Source organism: Pongo pygmaeus, chromosome 5, assembly GCF_028885625.2.
Source record: "Pongo pygmaeus isolate AG05252 chromosome 5, NHGRI_mPonPyg2-v2.0_pri, whole genome shotgun sequence".
In the NCBI taxonomy this organism is placed as follows: Eukaryota; Metazoa; Chordata; class Mammalia; order Primates; family Hominidae; genus Pongo; species Pongo pygmaeus.
Genome location: NC_072378.2, coordinates 96943753 through 96959980, shown reverse-complemented (window position 1 = coordinate 96959980; position 16228 = coordinate 96943753). Strand labels below are relative to the sequence as shown.

Sequence of the window (16228 nt, the reverse complement as noted above, 5' to 3'; positions counted from 1 at the left end):
TAAATCTCCCAACACATCTGCTTCATATTCAACCTCTCAGACTATTCTTCTTTTATATTGGAAGTGTCACTTTCTATCAAGAGCTAATTCCTTCCCTTGTGCACTGGATCTTAACTCTTCTCACCTGTTCAAGGACTTTATTGTTTATATATTTTAACTTAAATATCTACTTCCTCACCTCCTAGATGTCCTCAGCCATCTATAGTTGAGCTTCTTCATCATAGTCTTCACCAAGCCCCAAACTGCTCTGGGAAGGCCGTCAATGACTTCCATATTGTTTCTTCCAAGGGTTCTTATTTCTTCTTTTTGTACCTCTGAGCAGAGGTCAATCCTGTTCACCATTGTCGTTTTTCTGAAGTACTTCTCTTGGCATCCACAATGCCTGGTTTCCTTTTTACTTCATTGACCACTTGTTTTTGCATATAGAGTATTCTCCACTTGCTTCATATCAAAATGTTGTAATATCAAATGGCTCTCAGTTATGGATCCTTTTATCATTGACCCAAATTTATGTCAACAACTCTGACTTTAATCCCTTAACTCTAGACCCATAGGTCAGATTGTCTGCTTAATAGCTCTACTTGTATACCCTGGACACTCACCTCGTAAGTTCTTCCTTTAGTCTTTGCCATTTCAGGAAATAGCACCATTGACCTATTTCCTTATGCCAAAACCTGAAACTTCTTTCTTTCATACCTTAATGTAATTTACCAGCAAATCCCACTGAATCTTTTTCCAAACATATCTTTAAAGTTTCAGTCTTATAGTTTCGCACAATCGCCTCCTACGTGGTCTCCCTGCATCTCTTCTTATCCCCTGTATTCACTCTTTATGTATAATCCAGAGCAGTGTTTTTGAAACAATCACATCATGTCACTTCTGTGCTTACTCTCTTCCAGTAGCTTCCCAACATATTTAAAATACAATCCAAATTTCTTACCAAGACCAGTAAAGCCTCAAATGAGATATGATGTCTTCCTGTCTAGCATTTTATAATACCAAGCCTACTAATAATTGAGGAACTTTCCACTCATTTTCTCTGCCTTGAATGTTTTTCTTCCAAGTCTTTATTGACTTTCATTTAATCATGTAGTTCAGTTGCAGCCCTTCAAAAGGCTTTTCCATTCATAGCAGCTAATAAAATAATGATGCTCATCCTTTACCAATTACTTTGCCACATTACTTTGCTTTGTTTCATTTTTCATAGCAGTTATTTCTGTTCAAATTTATCTTGTTTTAGTGTCCTTTTCTTTTCTTTCCAAAAATGTAAGCTCTACCAGTACATGTGCTATGTCTGACTTACTTGTTGTCCTGTGCCTAGTACGTTAAAACAGTGCCTAGTATGTGGTAAGTTTTAAATACAACTGTTGAATGATTGGAATTCAGAGTGTGTTATTTAAAAAATATATGCATGGTTATATCGTCATAGAAAAAGCATCTATGTTTTTTCTACTTCCTTTTCCTCCTGTTATCTCCTAAAAGGTTAAAATAGATGTACTCTGACAATCCTTTTGTTTTAGAAAGAACAACTCCTATAACCTATAAAAAAATTTGACCAAGTACTTAAGTATGACCAAGACCTCTGGATTTGTATACATCTTAATCATTACATCATTTTTGCCACTTCTTTCTGGTTTGGGTTTCTTTTCTGGTTTGGGTTTCTGGGTTTCCAGTACCATTCAATTATGAAACACCTGTAATTTTTAAATAATTGAATTAAAAGTCAAGTTATGTGATTTCTGTTATCCGAATGTGTTAATGGTCTTTAAAACATGTTTTTGGACGTATGTGTTATGTTGATTTAGACCTAGTCTGCATATGAGAATGGGTATGATTGGGTGACACATATTTATTTTCTTTTTAGCTGCAGGTTATACAGTACAATATCAAGTGAAAATGTTTATATTGCCAAAGCCCATTTACCTTCTCATAACTTCAGTTTATTTTTTAGGGTGTCATTCTAGAAGAACAATTACGAATGTATCTTCACTGTTGTTTGACACTTTGTGATTTCTGGGAGCCAAACATTGCAATTGTTACCATTTTATGGGAATATTATAGTAAGAACCTGGTGAGTGAATAGAATATGAATTTGCTCCAGGAATTTTAAGAATTAGTACATATTTGAGGAATGTCTTTATGGTTTAATTATGAATAGTTACAGATTTTTCTTAAAAAGTTAATTTTTTTTCAGAGTAGATTGGAGTAGCCCATGAATAGTTTTATCTTTAACACTGTAGAGCTTTGTCATAAGGGAGACAGCATTTGGTATCCTTTTTCTCTTGAGAGCAAGTGTAAACAAAGTAGCTAAAATGTATCAGATATTTATAAAATCTTCATTTATAAACGTTTCTAATAATAATTGATTGCTCATGACACATTGAACAGACACTGCTGTCCTGAGTAAGAAACAATCCTGGCATTTGAGTAGCTTATAGGCTAGTGGGTGGGTATACATACATTGTGGGAAAAAAAGTTATAATTGTGGAACTCCAGAGGAGCGGGTATCTAACCTGGTATCTGTATTTGTGGAAGACTTCATGAGGTCATAATTTTTGAACTTGGCTTTGGGAATGAGTAGAATTTTCTAAGAACAGAAGAAAAAGGGATCCAGGCAGAATGAACAGTATGGACAAATACATGGAGGTATGAAAAAGCATGGTCTGTTCCTACCATGTTAATAGTTCTGAATTATAGGCCTCGGATAACTATGGAGAGACCGAAGATAGGAGACTAGAGAAGGCAGTCTGGGGCTAGACTATGAAGGGTTGAAGATAATGTACAATTAATTCTGGTTTATTCAGGAGACACTAAATAGCGAGGATGTGACTTAGGTATGTGTTTGAGAAAGCTTTTTCTTTTTTTTCTGGAAGTGGTGTAAATGAATTGGGTACAGACAAGTTAGTGGTTTATTGTAGTTGTATGAGCAAATGATACTATGGCTGAGAACTGAAATAGGGACAATATATTTAGAAAGGAGAGGATGAGTTTGGAAGATTAAAATTTTAAAGGTAGATTTGAAGGATTTATACTTTGTGTATAAAAGGAAATCTGGGATGTTTTGGGTTTGGGGTAAATAATTAGTGAACCTCTCAATCAAAATAGAAAATGGTAATGGAAGATTTACAAGTAAATAACGTTTGGATTTGTGGATAATGCAGCTTATTAAAAAATCAGAAAAATGCCCTTCTCTGAAGCATAATTTTAGGCTAGTTGGAGAAATGACTGATTCTAGTCTTGAGGCAGGATGTGTACAAGGTGAGTCTAGGGTGTCTTGTCATACCAGAAACCAGGAAAGGTATCAAATTAAGCTAGACTCATGTCAGAAGGACACAGGAGCCAACCTGAAGGAACGTCCATTGCCCAGAAAATGGGAAAATTTGAGCATAAGAAAGAATAATGACTGCAATGGATTAAAACATATTAAATATGTTTAAATCTCTGAGTTTATGCTTCTTTGTAAAAAGTTACTCTGGAAAAAGAAACACCGAATTCTGAAAACTGTAAAGAAAATACAAACTATATTTTAGAGTAATCAGATTTCTGATGAGTTAATTAAGGAAACATGATAGAATTAGAAGTCACCATTTTGTACATTTAATGAAATAAGGCATCTGGGCAATGATCATCAATGCTACTAAAATTATTAAGTAAAAGGCTTGTGGGACCACTAAGATGGGTGGACCAGGCTGATAACCTGACCGGTCTTAATATCACAAAAAGTCAGAACTTATGTGCCTTTTTACTAAATGCAATAGGAACTACTCAGTACTACTGATGAAAGATTCTTGCCAAAAAAGTCAACATGAATCTGATGAAACCTCTAGATATAGCCACCAATTTACAGAAAAGGGAGGGGATAAAAGATTAAGTAATACTAGAGCCATACAAACAGCTAAATTTAGAACCTGGGAAATTTTATACAACAAATGACCTGATATTAAAAACAAGTGGTATAACAAAAACGTTGGGAAACTTAAAGAATAAAAGAGCCCAAAGTGCCATGCGTATCACTGAATGCAATGTATGGATCTTGTTTGTATCCTAATTTGGACAGATCAACTGTTAAAAACACATTTGGGGGACAATCCAAAATTTAGATACCTCTTGATGCTCTGTACTTTCATGGAATTTTTATTTTAGGGGATCATGTTCATGTAGTTTTTGTGATTAAGATGAGTCAGACTTTTGATGAACGAACTAACTGGGATTTGCAGCTTACCATTTTATTTACTAAGAGACTAATAATTGTTTTCTATCTTTTTTCCCCCGCTTTTAGAATAGTTCCTTCAGTATTTCTTGGCTTCCTTTTAAAGGCCTTGCTAATACCATGAAGTCACCCTTGTCTATGCTTGAAATGGTGAAGACTTGCTGTTGTGATAAACAAGATCAGGAACTGTATAAATCCAGCAGTAGTTATACTATTTTTCTTTGTATTCTGGCAAAAGTTGTTAAAAAAGCAATGAAGAGCAATGGCCCTCATCCTTGGAAACAAGTCAAAGGAAGGTATATGCAGTATCTTTTGTCATGAGTGTGCACTGATACCTTTGGATAGGTGTTACTATTTGTATTTTGTTAAGTTTACTTGGGATTAGAGTCTTAATTAGTTATAATGTTACTAGGTAATCCATTATATGCATTTGATTAAAAGTGATAGAAACAAACATCTTCAAGTTGTACATTGGTAGGTAATAGTTTCAACATACAAAACTTTTGTGTTCTTTGAGCCCAGCAGTTCACAAGCACTGGTGTTTTTGGTTTGTTTTGTTTTTTAAATGAGAACTGACCAGAGTATAGTAGAACCAGATAACTAGTGTTCTCATTTGGGAACTATGCTGTTTTCATTTCTGATAAAATAAACTTTGGTCACATTAGTCCATTGTTTTCTCTCTCTCTCTCTTTTGAGAGTTTTGCTTGTTCAATGAGTATACTTTTAAATTGTCTTTCTTTTTTCTACTTCCTTTGCCTATTTTAGCCCTTTTCTTAGCCTTCTTTGTGCAGTACACCACCATCTTACCACTTGCTCAGATTATTTGTTGAGACCTCTCAGGGAAGAGAATACTAGGTAGGGACTTCTCAAGAATCACTTAATGAAATTCCTGTTTGAGTCCCACAGTGAGTAATTCTTATAAGGGTATGGTGATATGGTTTGGATATTTTATTTATCATATACTGTTTTAAATGGCAGCTTCTTTATTAAATCTACAAGAATCACATGGCTTAAACAGTTTTTTTTTTTATTTTGTTCTATTTGACAGTTTGTTTTTGAATCAAGCAATTTTATGGAAGACATAATACTCAGAACTTTATGGCTAAAAGAAGTCATTGGAATTTATTCAATAACAAGTCTGTTTATTAGACACATACTATATGTCAAGCACTATAGTGGGGATAGTAGTAGACAATACAGAGATAATTAAACAGATCTTTGCTTTTAAGAGTTTGTCAGCTTTTAAGTAGTTATTTATAAACATTTAACTCTCATGAGCATTACTCATTTCTGTCCTGAATAAGCCAGTTATGGAAGTTGCGAAACTTAAGACCAGGTGTGGTGGCTCACACTTGTAATCCCAGCATTTTGGGAGGCTGAGGTGGGCATATCACTTGAGATCAGGAGTTTGAGACCAGCCTGGACAACATGGTGAAACTCTGTCCCTACTAAAAAAAAAAAGAATAGCCAAGCGTGGTGGTGCGTGCCTGCAATCCCAGCTACTCAGGAGGCTGAAGCAGCAGAATCACTTGAAACTGGGAGGCGGAGGCTGCAGTGAGCCTAAATTGTGCCACTGTACTCCAGCCTGGGCAACAGAGTGAGACTCCATCTCAAAAAAAAAAAAAAAAAAAAAAACCACCAACAACTTAATTTGTAAGTAGGAATTCAGATGAATTGTTTTCAATTCTAATCCCTTAATTGATGAAAGAAAAGTATGTCAACTATTAACTATATTATTATCTATTGTACTATTCTGTCAACTATTGTATTAAATAGTATTGATGAGAGATTTTTAAATGCGTAGTTCTTTGCAGATGGCTACAAATAATTTTTCTAACACCTTGCATTGTCTTAAGGTATAAGTAAAATAAGAGCAAGTCTTTGTGAGGGGGTGCAGGGAGAAAAGAGTTTAAGGAAAATTGTTACATAAAATTGTCCTGTTAAGATCTCTGTAAAAGCATATCAAATTGTACTTAAAAGATTTTATATTCTTTCTTATTTACTAATAAAAATAAGAAAAGAAAGGTGATGGGGGACTTGAATAAAAGGAAAAGCCATGTACTATATGAAAACATTCCTACTGTCCTTTGGGGAAAGCCATTGAATCCTTTGATTCACTTACAGGTGATTTGCTGCCTCATTGGGAAATTTCAAGGTAGGGCCATTATGTGTTTTCTAAGTAAAAAAAGTGACAAGGCAGCATCAAAATGAAGAATTAGCTTAAAATTTAATGAGATTGTTATGAGTATTGAAACATTTTCTTTTAAGATATACAGATTTTTGTGAATGAAACAATTTTATTAAAGCATTTTTTAATGTTTTACAGAATATATTCAAAATTCCATCAAAAAAGAATGGAAGAACTAACTGAAGTTGGTCTACAGAACTTTTTTAGCCTTTTTCTACTGTTAGCAGCTGTTGCAGAGGTAGAAGATGTTGCAAGTCATGTTTTAGACCTCCTGAATTTCCTCAAGCCTGCTTTTGTAACGTCTCAGAGAGCCCTCATTTGGAAGGGTCACATGGCCTTCCTCTTGATGTATGCCCAGAAAAATCTGGACATTGGTGTTTTGGCTGAGAAATTTTCATGTGCTTTCCGGGAGAAAGCAAAAGAATTCTTGGTGTCTAAGAATGAGGAAATGGTACAGAGACAGACTATCTGGACACTTCTTTCCATATACATTGATGGTGTTCAAGAAGTGTTTGAGACCAGCTATTGCTTGTATCCTTCCCATGAAAAACTGCTTAATGATGGATTTAGTATGCTTCTGCGAGCATGCCGAGAATCTGAACTTAGGACAGTATTGAGCTTTCTACAAGCTGTTCTGGCCAGAATCAGGTATGGTTTTCAGTCGTATGCTAATTTATGATTTGTTTTATATAATCACTTATGTGGATTTTATATGAAAGTTATATGTACACATATATACAAATACATATGAAATCCAAATGTAGAGGAAGGATTTAGTTTTCTACTACATGGGCATAAATCAGTACAGGTTGAATATATCCATGTACTAAAATGCTATTATATGAAAAGCTTGGGACTAGAAGTGTTTTGGATTTTGGATTTGTTTAGATTTTGGAATATTTGCATATGCATAATGAGATATTTTGAGGAGAGGACCCAAGTCTAAACATAAAATTCAGTTATGTTTCATATACCTCTTATACACATAGGCTGAAGGTAATTTTATGCAACATTTTGAATAATTTTGTGCATGGAACAAGGTTTTGACTGCAACCCATCCCATGAGGCCAGATACAATTTTCCACTTGTAGTGTCATGTTGGCACTCAAAAAGTTTTGAATTTTGGGGCATTTTGGATTTTGAATTTTCAGATTAGTGAGGCTCAACCTGTAGTTTTCAAGCTGTTTTTCAAACAATAGCTTTTCAAAAGAAAGCTTATATGCAAATACAAGATGCAGAACTAAAGTCAAGAGCAGCTCTGGTGCAGTCTGAGAGCCATGCTTTCTCTTAGCCCTTCCTTCCCCTGCTACCTCTCAGAAAAGTGTATTATTACCCAGAGATACGTTACAGATATTCTGAGCAAGATCATGAGCTCATGTCTGAGGTGGCTTTTACTGAAGCATTTGTAATTTTGTGCCCATAAGGAAGTTTTGGCCACACTACACCATTTTTAAAAAGTGTCTTTCTTTAAATTTTTGCAGCAAAGTCATAGCCTTAGCTGCTCAGATTCTTCGAAATAAACCAGTTTGCTCTGAAATTAACATAGATAATTCTATTAATAACACCAATCACCTATACAAAACTTACTATTTTTCAGATCCACTTAAATTATGCAGATATGTTAAATACACTCAGACACACACTTGATGTGGATAAGAACAATGGTTATGATATTTATCGCCTTTAGGCCCTTTTCACATAAGCAGTTTTACCTTTGAAGTACATGTTCTTAAGAAGTTAAATACTACCACTCAGTATAGTTACTCACTGTCACAGAAAATGATTGTATTTGAAATCATGTCCAAAGATAAACAGACTGCTTCCCTCCTCCTAATATCATATTGCAAATGTTGCATCTGTTTTTCAGAGGTGCTAAGCTTGGCAAGATTTCCAAATTTTGGAAATTTATTCATTATCAAATTTATTTCTATTACTAGTTTAATTTTCTTTATTCTATGCTGTGTTTTCATGGCAGGTTTTATACTTCTTCCAAATGCCAACTTTGTTTTATTTCTTCAGTTTTTAAATAAATGTTAAGTGATTCCCTGTGCTTCTTGGGAAAATTAGAAATTTTTATGTTTCTAATATCAGTTTTGGTTTGTCTCCATATATTTGTCTGAATATACAAAACAAGAAGGAAGAGGAGGGTGTTGGTCTAAGCCATCCTGGTGATGGAGAACTATAGTCTCCAAAAGATATCAGAGCATAGGAATAAGAAAGGAAGAAAGAGTATGGGCATCTTCAGAAGAGGCAGTCGTGGGGAAAAAAGTGGCAGAATCCATATATCTTTCTGCCTTTTCTGAAGATAGATAAGTCCTTTTTAATTCTTTTTAACAATTATATTGCTTCTTACATAGTTCTTTTTTTTTTCCTCAAAGGTTTGTATCCTACAAGTACTTTAAATTTAATGTGTTAATTAAAAATTTCTGGCAATCTTTTTGGTTTTTATTAAAATTATGTTTATATTGTTTGTGTAATATATTAACATGGTAGAAATGGGGGACAAAAGAGATATAAACTGACAAGTAAATCTGTCCCCTCAGCTTCACTTCTTCATTCTCTAGTTCAGTAGTTCTCAACTGGGAGTGAGTTGTCCTCCAGGGAACATTTGGATGCCTGGAGACATTTTTGGTTGTCACAACTAGGAGAACAGCACTGGTGAGGTCAGAAATGCTGCTAAACACTCTACAGTGCTCAAGACAGCTCCTACAACAAAGAATTATGTTGTCCATCTTCAGCAGTGCTAAGGTTGAGATACATTGCTCTAGTTCTAATCCATAGAAATAAAATTGTTTCTATAGAACCTTCCAGATATCTCCTTCCTACCTACATACATATATATACACACACACTATATATGTATTTTTATATATATACATATATGTATATAGAATGTATACATATATGTATATAGAATGTATACATATATGTATATAGAATGTATACATATATGTATATAGAATGTATACATATATGTATATAGAATGTATACATATATGTATATAGAATGTATACATATATGTATATAGAATGTATACATATGTGTATAGAATGTATACATATATGTGTATAGAATGTATACATATATGTGTATAGAATGTATACATATATGTGTGTATAGAATATACACATATTTTGAGATGGAGTTTCGCTCTGTGCACCCAAGCTGGAGTGCAGTGGTGCCATCTCGGCTCACTGCAACCTCAGCCTCCCGCGCTCAAGCAATTCTCCTGCCTCAGCTTCCTGAGTAGCTGAGATTACAGGCACACACTACCACACCCAGCTAATTTTTATGTTTTAGTAGAAGCAGCGTTTCACCATGTTGGCCAGGCTGGTCTCGAATTCCTGACCTCAGGTGATCCACCCGCCTTGGCCTCCCAAAGTGCTGGGATTACAGGCATGAGCCACTGTGCCCAGCTGTATATTTAAAACACAAAATAGATGATCTTTGTTTTGCAAATTCCTTTTTTTATTTAATATTTCCTGAACAGCTTTTCATGTTAAAACATGAAAACCTACCTAATTCTGTTAAATGACTACTTACTGTCTCGTTATATAGATGTGCCAAACTTTATCCAATTGCTAATAATGGAAATGTGTATTGTTTACCAGTTTATGTTTAACATCTTTGTAAAGGTATTTCTGTGTACTTGTGGAAGTATACCTATAGATTAATTCTTAAGAATGAGTTGGTGTATGTGCATTTTAAATGTGAATAGATGTTACCAAATTTCATACCAAAAAAAACCCATTGTACCAGTTTTTACTCTCACTAATAATGTATGAAAAAGCTTCCATTCTCATTTTTAGATCATTGTATGGAGTGTATTCAGAAAAGCATTCTAAGATAAGAAATAAGGCTGGGCGCGGTGGCTTACGCCTGTAATCCCAGCACTTTGGGAGGCCGAGGTGGGCGGATCAGGAGGTCAGGAGATGAGACCCTCCTGGCTAACACGGTGAAACCCCGTCTCTACTACAAATACAAAAAATTAATCGGGGGTGGTGGCGGGTGCCTGTAGTCCCAACTACTCGAGAGGCTGAGTCAGGAGAATGGCCTGAACCCGGGAGGCGGAGCTTGCAGTGAGCCGAGATCGTGCCACTGCACTCCAGCCTGTGTGACAGAGCGAGACTGGGTCTCAAAAAAAAAAAAAAAAAAAAACACTTCGAGACCAGCCTGGCCAACGTGGTGAAATGCCGTCACTACTAAAAATACAAAAGTTATGGGCATGGTGGTGTGTGCCTATAATCCCAGATACTCAGGAGGCTGAGGCAGGAAAATTGCTTGAACCCGGAAGGCGGTGGTTGCAGTAAGCCGAGATCTTGCCACTGCACGACTCCGTATCAAAAAGAAAAAAAAAAAAGGTAAGAAATGAAACACAGAAGTTTGTTAACAGTGTCAGTAGAAGCTTGGTAATAGGCAAATTAGACTTAATTTGAAGGCTGGATAGACATTAAAAATAAAAATACAAAGAAAGCAAAAAAGAGAGAAACTCTTTTCTCTATTTCACATTCATTCACCAACTTCATCTTATCTTGAATCTCCTAACTGGAACTTTTCTTGGTATGTAATTCTTTAAAAATAGTAACTAGAAACACAAGAATAATTCTTATATTCTTGAAAGATTTAATGCTTATAAATACTGTCTTCTTTATTCTTTACTAATCCTGCCATCCCTATTTATAGGTGAAAAAAATGGAAACATGGAGACTTTTTTGTGGCTCATCTAAAATAACACATTTAAATTTCAGAACTGGCACTCAGACTCTTAACCAACTATACCACATCTGCCTTCCTACACTATCTTTTTAATTAACTTATTTAATTTTCTTTTCTTTTTATTTTTACAGGTTTAGAGGTTACAAGTGCAGTTTTGTTACATGCATATATTGTGTAGTGGTAAAATTTGGGCTTTTAGTGTAACCATCACCTGAATGGCTTATACTGTCTTTATAAGTTTTCAGGTAACTAAACCAAAACTAACCATACCACTACATTTAAAAAAAAAAAAAATAGAGATAATTGAATGAATGAAATCTGCAAACTTATTTGCAAACCTGAAATTATTACCACTATTTGTACAATTCTGAGTGCTTTTACATTTTGTTTTTGCTACAAAAAAAAGGGTAGTTGCTTACTGGGGACTTTTGATTACTTTCTTTTTATTTTGTAAGTTTTTTTTTTTTAAATGAGTCATTTGGAAAAAATGATTTGAGAGGTGTGGAGACAAGTATATCACATTTCATTTATAATAATTTGTCTTTGATTTTTTAGCACTATTCCAACCTTCTAAATTTCACTTCTTGGGATAAAAACAAATTTTTGCTCCTTAAATTCAATTTAGTAGAAATCCTTTAGCATCAAAGCCAAAGTTATTTCAGGAGTGTTAGAAAAATATTTCTTGCAAATATATTGTGAGTTATGATGTATCTGTTAGTCTATGGGACACTATTCAGAAGTACAGAGGTAGAAATCAAAAAAGGATGATGAGGACTGACAATTATATAAAGTGAAGTTAAGTTTACATTGATAGGAAGAGTTTCTTTTAACTGCACCTGGATTCAGTTTGTAGTTTGCTGTCCTCTGGAGTGCGAGTAGGTGATAGGGGGTTGTGCTATTGGCCTTCAGGATTAGCCTGTGCAAAAAGGATCAGACGTTTATGTTGATAACATTTGATTCCTTTCACAAATGTCTGTTTTGGTTTTGTCTTATGCTATCAACTATGGTTGAAAACAATTGCCATAAAAAACCCATCAAATCATGTTCAGCTTATATTGCCCAAATCAGCAGTTTTAACAGATAGAAGTATAAGGTCAATGTATGAATAAAAATAGTGCAGCAATATGCAAGTCTTTAATAATGCTGTTGTATTTTAGGTACTAACATACTTTAGTAATTTGCAAGCAGATTACTGTGTGTAATAAAAGGAACTGTGACTTGGATAGGTTCATTTTATCCCATCAATTTTTAGCATTTCCAAGGCAAATATTATCAAGGCAGTCCAGCTTTTAGTTTGGAATTTATTGGAGATGGGCCCAAGAGATCATTCAGGATTGTTTACCTTAAAAATAAAGAAAGAAGGGAGGAAGAGTTGGACAGGAAACAAGAAAAAGTTATTTAGGTATTCAGTTATGGAGATGTATTCCTAATTTCTTAACCCCAAATCTGGAACTTCATTCAAGATTTTTTGATAGTAGTTTTTTAGATATGCCATATACTGTTAATACTATTAGGTCAAAAACATTTTGGATAGTTGTTAAAAATTAAAGCATAAGCTCCCCCCCTCCCCCACTTTAGTTAAGAGCAGAGCTAAGTTATTTGAATTTGGGTTTAGGTAAGGAAGATGGATTATATAGATTGATGATATTTATTTCTGGCTGCATCTCTGACAAGGGAAAAAATGAAATACTTTACCTTAGCCATCTCTTCTGTTTTCAAATTCAGGTGGGAATAGGTACCAGTCCTTGCAAAAATGTGTGTGCAAAGTGTGTGTAAAGTGTGTGCGTGTGTGTGTTGAACTGGGTAATAGTTTTATAACTGTATGACAGAGAAATAATAGGTAGGAAGGAACTAAGATCACTGATTAAAGAGAAAAGCATTTCCCTCTAGGCTGTTAAGAAATAATAACTTCATATGCTTCTTTCTGCTAACTGGAGCTGATGGCTCACCAGAGCATTCTTTATTGCTGATTAAGTAGCATTATGAAAATACTGACTTGGTTATGTTAACTAAATGCCTATGTTTAAAACTTCGAATGTCAAATAGTTTTAGCAGTCATCTTTAACATTTCACATTACCTCTCTGGAATCACATTTTAAGTTCTCACTTGCTGTTATTTGAGGTTAATATAAAAATGGCAGTCTTTCATTTGTGGAGTTAGGTGTAGCCAAAAGCTTTCCTTTAATTATATCCATTCGTGCTGCTATAGTTAAGGGTCTATCAGCATTTCCATTATAAACCTCCATTTTCAGCGTTTTATAACACAGCTATGAAAATTAGCTCTGGGCAAAAACTTGACATACAAGGCCTCATGAGATTCTCCCTCCCTCCCTCCCCATCCCCCTTTTTCATTTTTACTGAAGTAAGGGTGAGTGATTTCAAGATGCCTTTTGGCATCTGCAAATATCATTTGGAGTTTAAAAAGAAACAATAAATTTTCAGGATTTGTACCTGTTTGTTCTACCACTTAAGGGAGGTTGTGGACTTATGAATTTAAGCCAAATGGATATTGATCAACTGACATCCTATTTTGTATTAAACAAGAGACTAGTTTCAAAGATGTCTAAAGGCAGTTGAGAACTTGCCTAAAATGCTAAATACTGAGACTAAGAAATAGTTCAAAAGTGATAATTACCTTTTTGAGATGCTATATGCTGAACTACAACTTCTTCAAAGATTAAGGTTATTTTCCGTGGCTTCAAAATACATTTTGAAAATATATTTTTAAATTCCTTTTTTTCTCTCCCTATAAGGCTAGAAGATCATCTGCTTGTTTTATAACTGTTTTGTCATTTGAAGTGTTTGTGTATGAGCATGATGTAGAGAAAAACTGTTTATTATTCTCTTCAAATATTTTTATGCTCAATAGTTTTATTGGTATGGTATTATTTATTCTCCGCAAAGATTTTTGGTTTTTCTTTGCTTCTGTAAGAGAACTGGGGATTGCCTAGGCAAAAAAGGAGGTACAAGAGGAACTATTCACTTGAGGGGCTGCTGTCTGCCAAATAATTTACATAATATTTCAGGAAAAATAGAAATGATACTTTTGACAGCATGCAAGCTTTTTCTTCCTTTTGTTATTGGGTGTTCTATTAGTATGAATGAGTTACAGCTTTTAATTATTGACAGTTTACAACAAACAAATTTGAAACTGGATAGGATTTTTAATCAAATGGGTTATTTCTATAGTTTGCTCAAAATGTCTGCTGTTTCATTATATATAATTAGATGGAAATTTTGAGGCAGTGTTCTAATAATTTTTGGGAAACACATGAGTATGCCCCCATGGTAATAAATAAAATCTATTACCAGTTTTTATTTGAAAAACCAAGTAGAGATATTGTTGCTTACTAGGAGTGATCCATTGCCATTTTTCGTTCCTTCAGAGAAAGCATGGGTATCTCTAAGGGAATACAGTATAAATCTTAGTATTTCAGGAATGTATAAAATATAAAATATATAAAGAAAAACTTTTTTCCTAATTATTTTTGATATCTTTCAGCTGAGTATTTAGATATATACTATAAATTAGTATTTTCACCTTATTTACTCTTTACCATGCTTGAATTTTGCATAATGTATTTCTATTACATATTTTATAATCCCATGCAGTAATATAAACTACTCAGTATATTAGCTTTGCAGAGTTCCACTTTTTTGTCTTTTGCTGAAACATAGATTATCTCCTTAGCTTTTCACACATAGGAATTAGTATTTGGGTCACTTTTTCAGTCCCCATCTAAATCTGGTACATAGATATGAGTTTTCCTTAAATAAGTACAAAGTGATTCATTTAAAATAATGTTAGGAAAAACTTATGTGCCAAAATCTTGACTTACTTATTTGTAAAATGAGGATAATACCACCTACCTCACTAGAATGTTTTGGGAATTATATGCAATAATGAATATAAGGCAGTTAGCAAATTGCCTGGCATATCAGTAAGTGTTCAATGAATGTTAGATAGTGCTATCATCATCATAAGTATTGTTTTCAAAAGAACTCATAATCATTTCTTCGTTATGCTTTATGCCTGGCAACATCAATGGACATGTGTGTTTATATGTGTGTGTGTGTGTGTGTGTGTGTGTGTGTGTGTGTGTGTCAGGGGTCTTATCTTGGATGGCTTTTTTACCCATTCCTAATATAATACTTCTAGCATAGTGATCATTGAGCAAGTTTTGTTGTTGTTGTTGTTGTTGTAGTTTAATGTGTAATGAATCGTTTTCTTTAAAAACAAAGAATTATAAGAAACATTGCCTCACTGCAGTGGACCCGTTGGAAATTGTAATGCTATGTTACTGAGTGCTGCTGTAGAAAAAGTAATTTTTAAAGGTACAAATGTAACATATATGTATACCCTTTCTTTTTATAACCAGCTGATTCTCTTGGTAAGGTGGGGAGCGTGTGTCTTCTTTGGTGAATTCCTTTTATCTTCTTTCTTTTATTCTCACAGATGTCATTACCTCTCTTTTTAAAACTTTAATACTACTTGCCTAATCACCCTGCCTCCAATGCCTTCCTTCCTCAGATTATCTTTTTTAATGGCTTTATTGACATATAATTCACATATCATAGAGTTCGCTAGCTTTATTCAGATATAATTCACACACCATACAATTTATTGTTTTTTAGTGTATTCATAGTTGTTTTGCAACCATCACCACAATTTTAGAACATTTCATTACATTAAAAAGAAACCTTTAGTGACACCCTAATAGACATAGTAGAAAATTTCACATTTCTTATCATGGTCTTTAAAGCCATCCACAGTCTTCTTTTACCTTCATCTGTAACTTTTTCTTGTGATTCTCCTTTAGTCAGATGGAGCTACTAGTTCTCAAGAAATCCCCAAGTCTTTCTACCTTTATTTATATCTTCTTGTCCAACGAAGTCGAGGGTCAAAGTTGACAAGTTTAACCTCTTGTCAAAACCAGTTGAGGGTTCAGGCCAGAGCGTGACCAATATAGCAGAGCTGAAGCTGAGAAATGAATAAGCATGTTGTGTGAGAGTCACTGCTCATAAAAAGGTTAAGTTGGGGGAATGGAAGTAATTGTCAAAATCAAGAGTCAGAAGTGGTCAGTGTTGGTCATAATAGACATAGGGGTGAGAT

General features: G+C 34.3%; 1 protein-coding gene across 7 annotated transcripts in view; it reads left to right on the top strand.

The window, feature by feature from the left end:
- Nucleotides 1-16228, top strand: part of MMS22L (MMS22 like, DNA repair protein) — a 145081-nt gene that overhangs the window by 44990 nt on the left and 83863 nt on the right. For all 7 annotated transcript variants that reach the window (XR_008503102.2, XR_010126753.1, XM_054490885.2 and 4 more), the window contains 3 exons: nucleotides 1952-2071; nucleotides 4280-4506; nucleotides 6537-7046. Coding sequence is in view for 5 of the 7 variants with exons in the window: in XM_054490885.2 (XP_054346860.2) it covers nucleotides 1952-2071; nucleotides 4280-4506; nucleotides 6537-7046 (857 nt within the window). In the remaining 2 variants the exon portion in view is untranslated. The remainder of the gene's footprint in view (nucleotides 1-1951; nucleotides 2072-4279; nucleotides 4507-6536; nucleotides 7047-16228) is intronic.